Source organism: Babylonia areolata, chromosome 16, assembly GCF_041734735.1.
Source record: "Babylonia areolata isolate BAREFJ2019XMU chromosome 16, ASM4173473v1, whole genome shotgun sequence".
Classification (NCBI taxonomy): domain Eukaryota; kingdom Metazoa; phylum Mollusca; class Gastropoda; order Neogastropoda; family Buccinidae; genus Babylonia; species Babylonia areolata.
In genome coordinates this window covers 10,306,948-10,324,879 of record NC_134891.1, presented here as the reverse complement: position 1 = coordinate 10,324,879, position 17,932 = coordinate 10,306,948, and the positions used below count along the sequence as shown (strand labels likewise).

General features: G+C 42.4%; 1 protein-coding gene across 2 annotated transcripts in view; it reads right to left on the bottom strand.

Moving 5' to 3' along the window:
- Window positions 1-17,932, bottom strand: part of LOC143291136 (proteasomal ubiquitin receptor ADRM1-B-like) — a 34,490-nt gene that overhangs the window by 8,467 nt on the left and 8,091 nt on the right. The window contains exons 4-9 of one of the 2 annotated variants that reach the window (XM_076600806.1): window positions 17,529-17,591; window positions 9,878-9,940; window positions 5,174-5,258; window positions 3,981-4,102; window positions 1,333-1,449; window positions 66-92 (exon numbers count right to left, since the gene is read on the bottom strand). In XM_076600806.1, the coding sequence (XP_076456921.1) occupies window positions 66-92; window positions 1,333-1,449; window positions 3,981-4,102; window positions 5,174-5,258; window positions 9,878-9,940; window positions 17,529-17,591 (477 nt within the window). The remainder of the gene's footprint in view (window positions 1-65; window positions 93-1,332; window positions 1,450-3,980; window positions 4,103-5,173; window positions 5,259-9,877; window positions 9,941-17,528; window positions 17,592-17,932) is intronic. The other variant, XM_076600807.1, reaches the window with a different exon arrangement.

Below are 17,932 nucleotides of genomic sequence, written 5' to 3'. Positions count from 1 at the left end.
AACTAGCATATATACACATGTGTACAAATGTTTACATACATACAACTGTCCACACGCATCCTTACCTTCCTTTGGTTCTTCCGCTGTTGGCACTGGAAAAAGAAAATATAAATATAAGCTATGAAGAAACCAAATTGAGTGCTACAAGAGGATTTATATATTTTGTGCATTGTGCATTCATGTGTTTATGCCTCTGTGCACATGCACACACTGTGTTGCCATACAGGAAAAAGACAAAAAAAGGACAGGCTCAGACAGGACAATAAAATACACACAGCGTTGGGAACAAGAGACAGACAGACAGACAGACAGATGCACACACCCATCATGTTTGGAACACATGGGTCATACAGGATCTAATTTCAAAACTTTTAACAAAGACTTAAATGACCAAAGTTTCTTCTTCTTCTTCTTTGTTAATGGGCTGCAACTCCTATGTTCACTCGTATGTACACAAGTGGGCTTTTACGTGTATGACCGTTTTCTGTTGTTGTTTTTTTACTGCCATGTAGGGAGCTATACTTCGTTTTCGGGGGGTCAACAAAGTTTAAGTCTATCGATTTGAGATCCTGGTAAGGCACAGTATTTTGATTGCTGACTTACGTCCCTTAATTAAACCGTCGTCAGGTCTAGAACGGTGATTTCTGTCTGAAAATAATCCTTTCAGGATCAGTTGGTTTGTTTTTTTTTCATCAGCATCTTAATTCTAATTCTAAATGCAAAAGGTGATTTCACTGCCGTGCTTTACCACTGACAAAAATGATATATACTGTTTCTGCAATATAGAGAACCAAAATCAAAACCTACAAACCCGGGTAATCTTTATTTCTAAAAGACATTTAACAACTTAAATGAATGTGCATCTTTTATTTATGTGGGTTTTTTTGTTTTTTGGGTTGTTGTTTTTTTCAAATTCTTAAACACAAACTTTAAAGACCTGAATCAGTAAGACACTGGAAATCTGATCCAGTGTTAACCAATGATCAAAGTTTGAGGCCCTGTTTCGGCATGATGTTGTGTCCTTGGGAAAGGCAGTTTACTCCAGACACTTTACTTTGGCCAGGAAAGTTTACAACAGCAGAAGGAGAGAATTGGGTCTCGTCCCGCCCTCCAATTCTGAACCCTAGACACAAGGAATGTCAGTTCACCGCCCCGATGGCTGTAAAAGACGACAGGACATATACGAACCTTTTCAGCCTGTAACAGGAAAAAGACAGACAAGCAGAGACAAGAAGTCTAAAAGAGGACAGACACAAGAGACTGAAGACAGGTGAGTGAGCACAGAAGACAGGTGAGTGAGTGACCAGTGATGGCATGTGAGTGACCACTGACCGTTCATGGAGGACAGGATGTTCTGCAGGTCACTCAGCTGGATCTGCTGCTGCTGCTGACGTCCGGCAGACGCTTGGCTCGTTCCTGTCCCCCCCGAGGCTGGGGTCTCGGCAGAAGCTACAAACCAGACCACAGCACTGTCATCACAGCCAACCTTCCAGACGCAAAATTAGGAATCCTGTCAGGGAGTGGGTTCGGGGGGGGGGAGTGGCGTGAATCGGTAAATGAAAACTGTTCCTTATACTGTGAAGTAAAGCACTAATTAACCCCTTTTTTCACTGATTTGCTGCCCACATCACATCCGATCGATTTCCACTGCTCCACGCCATGTTGGTAAAACAGCATTGGCGCCTTGAACGTGCGCAGCAACTGTTTTCCAGTTGAAAAACATGGATTGTTGTAAGGACCCAGCAAACGGGTTCAGTTTTTCATGTTTTTTTTGGGGGGGGGGGGGGGGGGGGGTATTTGGGGGGTTTTTTGTGTTGAAATTTCAAATTCGGAAAAATATGCTGAAAATCGTAATTTCAGAATCGGTGCTAAAATGCGGAAAAATTCCTAAATATTAGGAATGGTTGGCAGCTATGTGTCATGCTTACTCCACTGTCATGTCCCGTCTCTCTTCACGACCTCATTCTTTAACAACACATGCTCTGCAGAATCTACAACCCAGACCATGACACTGACTTGCTTACTCCACTGTCAAATCCCTCCTCTCTTCATTCTTACACAACACATGCCCTACAGAAGCAGAAGCTACGTACCAGACCACAGCGCTGATATGCTAACTCAACTGTCAAATCTATTCTCTCTTTATCACAGAGTTCATGGCTTCATTCTTACACAACACATACTCTGCTGAAGATATGAGCAGACCACAGCACTGTTATGCTAACTCAAGTGTCAGATCTCTTCTCTCTTTATCACCGAGTTCACGGCTTCCTTCTTACACAACACACGCTCTGCTGAAGCTATGAGCAGACCACAGCACTGACAATGCCAACTCATCTGTCAAATCACTTCTCTCCTCCTGTCTTCATTCTTACACGACACATGGGTGGGTGATCACTAACAAGGTGCCTAAACTGTCAGCGTTTTGCAAAGATCACTCTTACTGTAGTCCTTGAAATGAAATGAAATGAAATTATGGTGCTTAGAGCCTCGCCGACCACTAAGGCCATCTCAAGGCTATCGTCATGTTAATACCTACTACAAGGGTAAAAAACAAACAATAAAAACAAGTCACCACTTTAAGCTTTCCACTCAAAGTTTAAAAAACCTTCCATAGTTTAAAACCTTCAAATCTGATTAAAAATGTTCACTTCTTTCAAGAAGTCCATCAGCACCCATGGAGGGACATCACGAAACAAGGTCTTCAAAGAAACCGCCGTGTAATGTCTGTGTCTAATGTCATGCAGATCCCAACAGTCAAGGAGCACGTGTTTCACAGTGAGAGGCTCATCACAGGGAATACATCGAGGGGCCTCTTCCCCCTTCAACAAGTAAGAATGAGTAAAAAAAAAAGTGTGCCCCGCATGCAGTCTGCACAGCACAGACTCCTCCTTTCTGTTCTTCACCCCCGATGGGAGGGTCTCTTTTAGGTCTGGACGGATATGGAACAGCTTGTTGTCCATCTGGGTGTTCCACTCCTCTTGCCAAAGATCCTTAACATAAGTGTTCACCTTCTGCTTCATGTCTGTGTATGGTACGAAGGATCTCGATAATTCTTTCTTTACAGCGTTCTTGGCCAGCTGGTCTGCCCTTTCGTTACCATGAATGCCAACATGTCCAGGAACCCAGGCCAACACAACCTCGTATCCTTTCTTCGTTACGAGAGTAAAAGCTTCGTAGAATTCCAGCAGTTTAGGATGAGTGTAGTCCTTGACTTAAGTTATCAATTACAGTCCTCAGTTTATAGACATTGATTATAGTCCCCTGTTTACAGTCAGTGATTACGGCCCAGATTTCGTTTTCCATGGATTATGGTCCAAAGTTTATGGTTATTAATTATGGTCCACATTTTATAATTAATGATCTGAAGTCCACTGTCATCAATTATGATCCATATTTTGCTGTTATTGATAATGATCCAAAGTCTAGTTATAAGTTTAAGTTTCCAAACAATATATCATTTCCAAATCAGATTTGATATATCAGAAACTTTTTTTCTTGTCTTTCTCTTTTCTTCTTTACAAAGATTAACAATCTGAAATGCCACAATAAATACTTAAACTGCCTGTGTGAGAAAAATTTATTGCACAGATTCCTAAGCAGATATTGCAGGACAAGACTTTGACAAGGGAAATAAATGCACAGAGTATGAGCTTCAAATACACCAATCTGCATACACGCATGCACACTCAAACACACACACACACACACACACACAAAACCAATTAACCTAGCCACCCTCCTCACCACCACCCCCACTCCCCCACACAAAAAACCCACAAAGCCCAGCTACACAGTCACACCCCCAGACACATAAACAGAAACACCCCAACCACACACTCACCACACACACACAAAAAAACCCCAATATAACCCAAACACACACCAACCAAACTACACACACACACACACACACACACACACACACACACACACAGAGAACAAAGTGACCCCCCTCCCATCCCCCCTCCCCTGCTTACCACCAGTGCCTCCTCCACCACCAGCCGCCGGATTCATCAGTCCAGCAGTCGTCATGGGACGGGGAGTGGGAGTTGTCTCCCCTGAGGAACGGTTCCCGGATGCTGAGGAGGCTCGTAGAGGTCTGGATGAAAGGAAAAAAAGAAAAAAAAAAACCCATGAAAGCCTTGCTGCGTCTCTGCAAGATTATACATGTACAAATTTAGTGGCTAGTAGCTGTAAGGTTTTTGTCAAGTCACCCGAGTCAAATGATATCATGTTGTTTATAGTCCAGTCCACCACTAAGGCCATATCAGGGCTGAGTTGCCCGAGTGATCTTAGTAGCGCTGTGATTGCTTAGCATTTCAAATGTTCCTAAGGTTTATACGCTAATCTGACAGGCTGAGGAAAATTCTAACGCTCATATTCTCAACTTACACATCCACCTTCTTAAAAACGAGTGTTCACATGAATGCAACAAATGTGTGAATCTTAATGTCGTTTATCAGGATTTCCTAAGACTTTCTTTCCATACAGCTCCTTCCCAAACCATGAAGACTTTCAACTCGAGGAAAATTGAACATAGTTTGCTTCATCTCCCGAAGACTACACACACACATTCCTTCCCTCCCCACCCACCCTTTTCATCTTGCATCCCCCCCCCACACCATCCCCTCCCCCCCCACAAGCCCACACACACACTCGACTTCCCTGCCCTAACACCCAAGCACACCTCCACCCATATCCCCAATGATAGCTGTACACACCCTCCAACACATTCTGGTGCTCCAGCCATGCATGCAACTGAGGCAAACATAAAAACAAACAAAAAAACAAAACAAAACACGCACTCCTTTCCCACACATACCATACTGCATCACTCCACCCTTTTCATCTTGCATCCCCACACCCACCCACCATCCCTCCAGTCCAAGACCACACACACACACACTCTTTACCTCCCCTCACACCCATCCACACCTCCATCTTTTTCTAGTCTTCATCTCACATCCTCCCCACCCACACCCCACCATCCCTCAATTTCCCCCAATGATAACACACCCTTCCTTCCCCGCACACACACCCACACATCACTCCACCCTTTTCATCAACCCCTCCCACCCCCTCCACTCCCACACCCCCTCCCAGCCACTTTTCATCCCCCCTACCTCCCATCCCAGACAAACCATCTACTCCCACAATGCTCTCAACTTACGGCTCGGACACGGTGGACTGGGCGCTGCTGGGCCGACCAATCAGCGACGACAGGCTTCCCGGAGCTCCGCCCATCCCCATCCCACCTGACACATCGGGCACGACAGTCACACGTCAACCACAACCACCACCACCATCTGACACACCAGACCACAGTCACAACAACAACCACTCTCTCTGTCTGTCTGTCTGTTTTTCTGTTTGTCTGATTGTCTCTCTCAGTCTGACTGTCTCTCTTTCTGTCTGGTGATTTTCTCTCACTCTATCTTGGTCTCTCTCTCTCTCACGGTCTGCCTGATTCTCTGTCTGTCTGTCTGACTGAGCCCTATTGTCTATCTGAATCCGTCTGTCCATCTCTATCTCTGTCTGTCTGTCTCTCTCTCTCTCACCACCACCATGACCATCACTATCTGACACACCAGACCACAGTCGCTACAACCACAACCACCACCACCACGGAAAGAGACACTTGACACTGACAACCACCACCACCACCACCACCTCAGAAAGGGACACTTTACACCACCAACAACAACCACATCATCACTTACATCAACAGTGAAAAAAAAAAAAAAAAGTTGAATTGTTAAGTCACTGGTACTATACACAACAGGGAGGGGTGACGGAAGTGGGGAAGGTGACGGAAGTGGGGAAGGTGACGGAAGTGGGGAAGGTGACGGAAGTGGGGAAGGTGAGGGAAGAGGGTGGGGGATAGAGGCAGGGGTAGGGGTGTGTGTGGAGAACTGGGGTGACGGGGGCATTAGGAATGATCTGTTCATGTCTTACATTAGGCATGGATGGGGAACACCAATGACGACTCACAATCAAGTACTCTCTTCTAATTAACCTCTTGACTGCCGCGTATGGTCATCAGTGAAGGGCAGTCTCCTCACTAACTGGGATTAAACTGAGCACTCAGGTCAGGATGTCAGTCACCTTTCCTTATTTGGACATTTCTTCCTCTTGGGACTGCAGTACTTTTGTTCAGGAAAAAAAAATAAAAACAGATATCACACAAAAAGAAGAAATATCCCTTTAAGTTCAGACAATGCTGGTCTCGTTTCAACAGCATTCAGCAGTGAGGGGGTTAACACCTGCTGATGATGGCACCCTACCGAGGGTCAGGACTGGCATCTCTCACTGCTGACCTTCCTCCTTCCCCTTGCCTCCACAATACCATTGTCTCTCTCTCTCTCACACTCACACGCACACACTTGACATGCACAGCCCCACCAGACTAGTTTGTCGCCAAGGACCTTCTCACTAATTGTCAGACCTGCGGAACTGTCACATGCTGGACATGTCATTTCCTCTTGCAGGAAGTGAGGAGAGGGAAAAGCAGTTCAACCCTTTGACTGCAGTGCTGCTGATGAGTTTATGCTCGTCAAGTGATTCAGGCCTGCCCATCTCAAACTGAGCTTGTGGGTCAGGATGCCAGTTACCAACCTGTATCTGGAGCTCTTCCTCTTGGGACTGCATCATTTTGTTTTACTTTTTGAATTCTGCATTACCAATGACACCGTTGAAAAGCACACACAAAAAAGTGGAAACCGCGCTTCAAACTCACGCCGCATCGATTTCATTTCACGAAAATGTCAGCAGTTGAAGGGTTAACCCCTAGGCTGCCTATATGACGAGATAACTCGTCATGGCAAGCATGTACGCTCCGCTGCCACAATGACGAGATAACTCGTCATCGAAATATTCTGACTTTTCCCTGTTTTGCGTTCAGTTCGTTGACAAAAATGCTGGTAGCTTTAGCTTGGGGAATCTTTCTGGATTCTATTCATAGCTAGAAACCCCATCTACATCATGAGACAGTCCTTTATTTGAATGTTTTGGCTGGGTTACTGTCCCAATGTTTGCCTGGCTCCTCTCCTCGCTCGCTGAACAAAATGTCGGACTGACGTCGTGCTCAAGACATGCGATCGTAGCGAACTAAATCAACCAAGATTGCTTTCTTTTGCTGATGCTCAGAAAGAATTGAAGCATAAACTCGAAGAAGACAGTGATGAACATTTATAGGACGATTTGATAGAAAATAAAGGGAGCAATCAAGAGAGTGGCCAAGATACCACTATCAGTGAGTGATGCCGGCTGTGCAAACCTTAGCAGACGACAGAAAGTGACTGAATTATTAGCAGGGCAGTGTGAGCAATATTCTTGGCACTCAGCCAATGTGGTCTGATGAGAACTGGATAAAGTGACCCTGTGAGAGGGGTGAAGAGGAGGGGGGTGGAGACTGAGGGGGTGTGGCCTCTCATCCACATTATCACTTGGAGAAGTCACAATGCATTGTATATCTATCTCTTTTTTTTATTTCTTTTTTTTTTTATTGTGGTTGTTCTAGTATGATTTTGTGTATGCAGATATCCGTTTGTCCAGAAAATATGATATTTTTGTGCAAATTACCGGACTAATGTTAGTAATGAACAAGTTGAAAATGTGACAAAAAACAAAACACTGATTTCAAAACAACAGCATGTCACTAAAAATATATAAAATGGGAAAACATCATGTGTTTTGTGTTCTTTATTCATTTACCTTTCAGAAAATATATACTTTTATGGGTCTTTCCTCAATAACAAAGAGCACAGAATTTTTTGAAAATTTATACCCGTTTTTTTGGTGAAAAAACCCTGGCAAATAGATTTCACTTAAATCTTATTTTCCTGGCAGCGAAAGGGTTAATCCAGAATATGCTGGTTGTACGCCCCCGGCTGAGAACAGGAAGGTCAAAGGTCTGTGGGTCTAGTCACGAATCTAATTTTATCTTGGGTTTCGTCGGTGTAGATGGTCGATTTCTGCTGGCTGATAAAAAAAAAAAAAAAAAAAAAAAAAGAAAAAAGAAAAAAAAAAGGGAGGAGTGAACGACTGTCGAAAAACAAGAACTGCCACAGACACTTTCTCTCTTTATTCTCTTTGGCAAACTGTTACTGTCAGTTTCTTGTGTGTGTGTGCGTGTGTGTGTGTGTCTGTTCGGTTTTTTTCTTTCTTTTTCTTTCCCTTGCTTTTATTGATCTCTAACACAATCTGCTGCTCTCAGACCGTTTACTTTTTTCTTTGATCGTTCTGTCATTTTGCAACAGTTGATTTCTCTCATTAAACCAACTGAAATTTCTCACACAAAATCAAATGAATGTCTTTGCCAATTTGCTGTTTCCATGGCTTCTGGTAAAAAAAACAAAAACAAACAAACAAAAAAAAACACCCTTGGAGGCCCTAAGGACTCTTCTAGAATATTTCTTGGGGGTTCCAGACTACTTAAGCGGGTCATTCTAATGCTGCACCTTCTAACCAAAACATACAATGGCAGGCAAACCTTCCACTCATGATCATCTGGCTTTCTAGGCCAAATAAAGTGGCCAACGGAAACTTTATATTCTTTTTAAAAAAAACTTTTTTTAACGTTTCTTTGTGGCAGACAATCGCAGCATCAGACTACAGCTTTGACACACAGTTTTCACTCTTTTCATCAGGCATAAATTTCTTCAAAAAATTGCTAGAATGTCCAAGGGACCAGTTCAAACAAGCAGTGCATTCTGTCCTTGTTCAAAGCATTAGGAACACATGTCTGTGTGTTATCAGAACCCCTGTCATTCTCTATCTAACCAATCTCTCATCCTACTCTTCTCTTCTTCTTCTTCTGCGTTCGTGGGCTGCAACTCCCACGTTCACTCGTATGCACACGAGTGGGCTTTTACGTGTATGACCGTTTTTACCCCGCCATGTAGGCAGCCATACTCCGTTTTCGGGGGGGGGGGGGTGCATGCTGGGTATGTTCTTGTTTCCATAACCCACCAAACGCTGACATGGATTACAGGATCTTTAACGTGCGCATTTGATCTTCTGCTTGCATATACACACGAAGGGGGTTCAGGCACTAGCAGGTCTGCACATATGTTGACCTGGGAGATCGTAAAAATCTCCACCCTTCACCCACCAGGCGCCGTCACCATGATTCGAACCCGGGACCCTCAGACTGACAGTCCAACGCTTTAACCACTCAGCTATTGCGCCCGTCATCTCATCCTACACATTTCAAGAGTCTTGTCAGCCAATAAACAAACCGTGTGAACAGAAACCTGAAAGAAACAGATGGTATCTATCGTGACTGTTGCTTAGTTATAGCCCTGTCGATCCACACAAGGGGTACTTGTATCTGGGCTGGAAAGTGTCTCAATATGGATGGGGAAAAAACATGAAGCAGAGATGAGAGAGGTTTAGACATTACACATGTTCAAAAACTCAGCGCATGGCTCTGACATTAACCCCATTCCATCAATTTTTCATCAGAGAATTGAAAAAAAAAAAAAAAAATCCAGTAACCTGAAAATAAACATATTATAAACATAAATAAAATAAGGTAAAAAATGTATAATATATATAATTATCTAAAACAGAAAAGTAAGTTTGATCTTTAGCAACCAGTCCTTTGGAATAAGCTTAGTGTGTGTGTGTGTGTGTGTGTGTGTGTGACCACCAGAGCCATGTCCCACACTACTACCCCATAACAGTTCCACACACACATGCACATTTTCACCCACCTTAAAACTCACTCTCACATTCTGCACGTGCAACCCAAACAAACAACGACACCTCACAGAAACATATCTCACACACACACATACACACACACCGAGCACAAGACACAACACACAATGATCAATGCAGTCACTCCTGGGACGCTGACAACCACACTCACCGAACAGCTGCATCAGCTGCTGCTGACTCATCCCTCCCAGCATGCTCTGCAGGTCGCTGTCACCTGACAACACCACACAAACATCCGCTGAAGGCACATCATGCAAAGGTAACATACGGATCACACCGTCATCACATCAATTACAACATGTCAGTGTTCCCAATGGGCCTGATTTTTTTAGGGTCACTGTGACCCTTTGACTGGAATTTTTGAGGGTCATTGTCACATTTCTGAGGGTCAACAGGAAAACATACAAAAAATCAATGAAGACAATTGTACAATGAAAATGAAAAGAAACCCACACCTTCTCCAAACAAGGACATTCAAAATGCTTGAATACAATGAAAACACAGTCAACTACTTATAATGAGCACATAATGAGCACTCACTACTAATGAACACACAACAGCGTTTGCCTGCATCGGCAAGGGAAGTTACTCTAACACGTTTTTGGCCAGCTCAGTTTCGTCTGCTATGCACTAGCCTAAGCTTAGGCCCACGATGCGTGCTTCGCGGTTTTCCTGGAAGCCGTAAGATGCTTGTTAGTTTCAGGAAAAAGTGTGCGTCACATTGACGCACAGGGTAAAAATTTTGTGCGTCAAAGTTGTAAATCTGTTCGTCATTTACGCACATATGTACGTTTTTGGGAACACTGCATGTTAGTAACCAACCTCTTGTCCAGGAACGGGTTGCATAAGTGAACTTAGCAGCGTTAAGTTTGCTTGGAGTTAAGAAAATTCCCAAGTATTAAAATTTACCGTGGAGTTAGGAACATTCTAAACGATAAGCGAACTTAGCAGCGTTAAGTTTGCTTTGAGTTGAGAATATTCCTAAGTATATGGACTTTACTGTGGAGTTAGGAACACTCTAAATGATAAGCAAACTTAGCGCTGCCAAGTTCACATCATGCAATCCACCCCAGGTCTTTCCTTACTATTTACTACTACTTACCGCCCTTTATGCTCCCTTATGGCTGCCTGCATGGCGGGGTAAATAAGCAAAACAGTCATACACGTTAAATGTTGCATGTCTGTGTGAGTATACAACAGTGTGCGTGACTGAAACCTGATTTAATGACACAGGAAACGAATGATGAGTTCCCAAACGGCAGCTGTCAGTCAGCTCTACCCAGGTAGGCAGCCTGCTGTGCAAATGACTCCCGTGTTTGTGAAGCCCTTAGAGCTTGGTCTCTGACTGAGGACAGGCACTACATAAGTATCCATGTCATCATCGTCATCACTCTGGTATGTAGGGTAGCAACAAAGAACTGCCACTCCTTCCTGCTTTGGGCCAGTAGGTCTTTCCTTGCTTGCTAGACTCATTTATCACTGATCCTTACAGCCCAGCCAACCACAAGGGGCCATATCAGGGCTGGAAAACTGTCAGCATCGATCCCGTAAAAACCTGAGAAGAAAAACAACAACAAACGAACGAAAACAACAAATGGAACAGAATATAATATTGTATCATACTGTACTGTATTACAACATATTTCTGTGTGTGAAAATCAGGCTGCTCTCCCCAGTACACTGAAAGTGCCCCCCCCCCCCCCCCCCCCTTTTTTTTTTTCATGCTTGCAATTATATTTGTGTTCCAATCGAAGTGGATTTTTTTCACAGAATTTAGCCAGGGACAATCCTTTTCTTGCCATGGGTTCTTTTACGTGAGCTATGTGCAGGATGCACATGGGACCTCGATTTATTGTCTCATCCGAATGAGTGGCGTCCGGACCACCACTGAAGGTCCCGGAGGGGGAGAAAATACTGGCGACTGTGGGATTCGAACCAGTGCACTCAGACTCTCTGGATTCCTAGGCAGACGCGTTACCACTGGGCCAAATCTCCAAACAGGAAAAAGTACAGACATAGCGGTCAGTAATCATGCACATACACCTACGGCATGCCTCTGACACTGACTATTCAGTCACAGTTTTGCCAGAGGATTAAAAAAGAAACGAAAAAAAAAAAAGAAGAAAAAAAAAGAAACAAGAACCCCCCCACTACTCAAAAAAAGAATAGAACAAAGTTAAGTGTGCCCAACAATCAAGTGCAGAAAAAGAAAGAAAGAAAAAAAAATCAAGACTTTCCAGAAAAAAAAAATTGGTGAATTGTTCAGCAAAGCAGAAAATCAGAAAGGAACATAGATGGCAGAAAGAAAACGAAAAATGTCAAGAACAAAGAAAGCCACAGAAAATAAGAAGAAAATTCTAGCAGCAGAATTTTCTGAAGGTGGGGACACTGCTCTATTGAAAGAGCATCCCCATAATAATAGTTTACAAGAGCTCTGTAACCTCGCAGAAGGCCTTCTACAGACCTGGTAAACCCTGTTAAGATCATGCCCCTTCTTCTCCTTCTTGAGCTTTCATGGCAGGTTTTTTTGGGGTTTTTTTTTTGGTTATTCTAACACCATTTTTCTTTTTCTTTTTTTTTTCCAGTTACACACTTTGACGTTCCCCCTGAACTCCCCATAACCACAGACACACAGCTGAGTAAAAATGGAGGACCACGTCACTGACAGGAACGTTCTTTCTTTTCTCCATCTTGTTATCCCTGTCCTGTATTGACAGTTACAGTCAACACTTGGTTTGAACGGGTGGACAGATCCGGTAAAATGTACAGTTTTCAACTCTTGTTTTGACGGGTGAAAAGATCTGGTAAAATGTACAGTTTCCAACTCTTGTTTGGGGTGGACAGATCCAGTAAAATGTACACTTTCCAACTCTTGTGTTGACGGGTGAACAGATCCGGTAAAATGTACAGTTTCCAACTCTTATTTTGACGAGTGAAAAGATCCGGTAAAATGTACAGTTTCCAGCTCTTGTTTGGGGTGAAAAGATCTGGTAAAATGTACAGTTTCCAACTCTTGTTTGGGGTGGACAGATCCAGTAAAATGTACAGTTTCCAACTCTTGTGTTGACGGGTGAACAGATTTGGTAAAACAAAACTTACCGACAAAGTCTAAGCATTCATATTTCATGTTCATTTTTCATTTTTCTAGCACTTGTGCTTCTGCACATTCTGTTTGTGATCACAGCTAGAACATTGTGCTTTCACTACTTGGCCAATATAAAACTGTTCCAAGACATAAACACAGTGATTTTTTTTTATTTTTTTTTTTTTTATTATCCTGACAATGGCATTCAGAATGATCACTGTAAAAGCTGACAGGTGAGGCAAACTACAAATGATCTACATGAACTGTCATGTTAGAAGTTCCAAATCTTTCTCTTTTTTTTTTTAAATGACAGCCAAAACTTTCCAGGCACTGAAGGTTGCATAGGCTGCACCCCTCACAAGTGCTGAAAGGGCTAATGTCCACAACAATTACACAGTAACAATCATAATTTATCACACGTTCGTCATCACCAGTGCATAAGATCACAACACAAAAACAGCATCATGTCAGTTATATTTTTTATATATCAATAAGAACATTTATATAATTTGTCACACACACACATACACATATCATCACAAGGACAACACCAAAATACACAAAAGCAATAACAACAAAAGCGCTGGTTATTTCATTCTCATTATCACATCAACTCTCACTCATTCTCCATCTCTTTGCTCTATCCAATCCCCTCTCCCACACACTCCTCCCTCTCCACACACACCCACAACCGTTTTGGTTTTTTCCAAGTGACCATTCATCCCTCATGACCTTTAATCCCTCTGTCCTCCCCCACCCCCACTTTCACCACCCTAATCCCCCCCCACAATGCCCCCAAACTGTGTGTGCTGAGGGATTCTGACAGAGGCTTCATTGTGAACAGTGAAATAAAAGTAAACGTTTGAATCTGAGGCAACTCTCCAATGAACAACTGTGAAATGCAGCGACACAAGAGTGCGGCGAGACAGGATGTTTCATTTAGTTCAATGGGGCCAGAACGACCCCACACACCTGTACGAACAGATTTATGTATTTTGATCTGTGCTTGGCAACATATACTTTTTATGCCTTGGTGTGTTTCCAAAGTATATATATATATATATATATATAACTGTTAACAAAATTTTAAACAATAAAAAGTCTTATACATTAGCAATCAGTCCCCATTTCATTCCATGCTAGGATGCAATGCCCTTTCAAGGGTTGTACTGTGTTGCTTTGTATTGTATTGTATTGTATTGTATTGTATTTCCTTTCTATTGTATTCTACTGTACATCTGTTTTTTGTCACAACAGATTTCTCCATGAGAAATTTGGGCTAGTCTCTCCCTAGACAGTATACAATGCCACATGCACAATGCAGCACCACTCCTTTTTTTTCTCTCTCTCTCTCTCTCTTTTTCTTCTGCCAGCAAGTTATTTGTTTTACTTTCAAAGTGGATTTTTCTGCAGAGTTTTGCCAGGGGACAGTCCTTCTCTAGCTGTGGGTTCTTTTTAGTGCGCTACAGTGCTGACATACCTATACAGTCTATGCAGAAAATATACACACTTTTTTCTTTCCTAACCCACAAACACAGGATGGGTATAAAGAGATAAAACTTTTTTTTTCGGACTTTTTGTTTATGAAAATAAACATTGTCAGGTCATTTCATTCTTTGTCCATAATAACGACAACAAAACGAATAACATAAACTTTAAACTGAAGTAAAAGAGGGGGGGGGGGGGTGGCGTGGGGGGGTGGCGGGGGTGTGTGTGGGGGGGTGCAGGGCGGGGGGGAAGAAGACACAAGAAAAGACACATATACAAGCACATTCATCAACAATTTCACAAACAGAGCAGTGAAATGCTTATTATAGAACAACACAGTGATAGCATGGCATGCAAGACAAAATGATGTTTAAAAAAAAAATCAGAATCCCAGTCAACAATGGTGTACAATCAACATTGTCATTGTGTTACAATTTACAAATAATTATAAGTTAGAATGAGAGAGAGAGACAGAGACAGAGACAGACAGGCAGAGAGAGAGAGAGAGAGACAAACACTTTGGAAACAGACAACAGGATTGAATGACAGAGAATGAGTTGATGTGAAAGTGAGAGAGAGAGAGAGGTAGAGAGAGAGTCTGTGTGTGTCTGTGTGAGTATGTGTCTGTGTCTGTGCATGTGTGTGTGTGTGTGTGTGTGTGTGTGCGTGTGTGTGTGTGCGTGTGTGTGTGTGTCTGTCTCTGTGTGTCTGTGTGTGTGCCCCCATAACAAAGAAGCATACAACATATCTTACTAGAACTAGTAGAAGCACGACACACACACACACACACACACACAAAAAGGTGACCGAAGATGGTGAAAGAGATAATAGTACACCATCATTGTTGGGATTGTTATCAAGAAATGTGAGACACTGGTATGCTTTCACATTGTCTACTCAGTCTCACGACAAAAATAAACAACAGGACTGGACTAAAGATGATAACACTGTAGTGTGAATAAACTGAAAGATTTGTGACATAAGACAAAAAAAAAAACCCTGGGAGAAGATGATTAACTCATACGATTAGCTCTCGACTAAAATGTAATGTTAGGTCAGACACCCTCGTACATTTTCTTGTTTCATTCTAATGCGACTCGACTTTCATTCACAATTCCATTCAGTTTACGCCATAACAAAAAAGAGATTTGAAAAAGAAAGGGATTTTCATTCAGGATGTGCGCCCGGCAGTCAATACAACTGTCTGGTAAAAGCATAAAGATACTAGGGCCATGGTTCCGTCATCCACAGGCAAACTTTTATATCCTCCCTCTCCCCCACCTTTCGTCTTTATAGTTACACCCCTGATTAATAGTCTTTTTGAACAAGGGATGAACACACCTGAGCAGATGTCAGAGTTAAAAAAGAAAAAGAAAAAAAAAGAAGGCAAAGCCCTTTGTGACTCATGCAGTTCTTATCAAATTTACGTAAAGAAATACTGCATATGATAAAAGAATTTTTTTAAATCTTAATCAGAGAGAGGAGTTGTGGTTTGGTCTCTCTTGTGTTTCTGGAGTGGAGCAGCAAGAGTGGAATCCGTGTAAGATTGTAACTGAACTCTCAATAACTCTACATGGATAGCATTACTTAACACCAGATATCACAACTTAACGCTAAATAACAATTCTTAGCACTAGGAACCACTACCAAACACTTGATTACTTAATTAACAAAACACTAGATAACACTACTTAATATTACAGATTTACAGTAATCATACATGTAGAAAACAATACATATATATAATTTATCACTGGTTCTGAAAAAATGCAAATGCTTACACACACACACACACACACACACACACACACAAACACTTTTTTTTTCTTCCTTCTCCTCATCCAACTTCATTCACAATGAAAAGAACTGAAGGAAACTGTCAACAACAAAAAACAGGAAGACGTTACACTGATGTAGACTGCCCTTCCTGAGCAGTTCCGTTCACGTAAGTCATCCAAAAAGACAAAGTGTTGCCACAAGGAAACTATGACAAAAGCAGTACAACAACACTGTAATTGTAAAGCTAAAGCTGACAGAGAACTTCACCCAGGAAGTAACACAACACACAGTGTGGGTGTGACTGACCATTCAACCAACAGGCCAGTCTCACAACCCTTGCCTTCACAATTCTCTCCTTGTGACATGTATACACTGACTGGGGTAACCCAGCGTTTCCCCCTCAACTTCCAACACTGTAGACAGAGACTGAGACAGACCTTGAAGAACACACAATGACTGCAATGAAATTGAAAATGCCAGTGCACTGCACAAAAACAAAAGTGTGGCAACTGATTTCTGGACAGAACCACCTGGTGCAACTCCTCTGTCACCATGGGTTCTTTAACATTTTTTTTTTTGACAGCATGCATTTCACATGAACATAGGGTCTAAACAGAACTTTCATGCTAACACTAACAGTAGTAATAAGGATGTTAAGGATGTAACTTGTGGTGAGGAAAGAGATTATAAAAAAGAAAGAAAAAAAAGAAATAAGGGGAATGTGTAGTACATGCACCAGTGTTAGTGGCCAACAACTGTTCACAGCTAAGATCTAGATTCTGGTGAAAATGTGCTGTCATTCATAACAATGTAATTGGACTCAGCCAAAAACATTATTCAATTCAGCTACCATTAGCCATTAAGGATCATTTAAAAATTCTTAGGTGTAGTCAATTTGTGATATAAATTTGCCGAAAAATGTTTTGATCACCTGCCATGAGTGTGAAAATCCTTTCCCTTTAATTTCAGTGGTTCATGTATTGGTGAAATTCCAACACAGACTTAACATGAACAAAATGACCATACAATTTTATGGAAGAATAACCTTGAACTGAGCTGATTAATGCACCACTGGATGACCTGTCCAGCACTTAATCGAACCACACAACTCTGAAGACTACTTCAGAATTTTGTTCTCTGCAATGCACACATGACACCACTCCTTGTCCAAAGCACTTCACACAAACGACAAACTCACATGTAATCAGAAGAGATCCCTCCTCGCAAAACTCAAACATAACATTCACTGAGCGACCGGCTCCCAGATGAAACTGAACAGAACACAGAAACGAAAGAAAGAAACACCGTGGAGACCACAACATAGAGAGAGAAGAAAAATAGAAAATTAAAAACATGGGGGGAAAAAAGAAAGAAAACAGAAGCAGTGAAAGCAAGCAAGCAACATGAAGACAACAGAAAGGCACAACTGGTGGCGACAGTGTGTACTTGCCATCAATGAGGTTAGTCAGCACACGGTCCATCATTTGAGAATCCTGGCCTCGCCCCCGAGACCCTTAGCAACACACAAGAACCCATGGTCATCGTGTGCAGCCCTGGCTCGCACAGTAGTCTTTCAAGGACTTTTCAAAGCACGAAAGTCCAATGTTTTCCATGACACTACAACAAACTGTTTTAGTCCTACGAGGCTTCTGATAAGTTCGAAGTCTTGGAGGCCCAAGGGATTCTTTTACCATTCATTCTACTTGGGAGACCCCAGACTGCCTTCATAAGGTCACTCTAATGCTGCACTCCAATCAAATCTGCAATGCTACACACATTCACACAGACAGGCATACCTTCAATTACAAGTTCTTGTCATCATTGTCTATGTTTCTGGGCCAAGAGGTGGCAGAG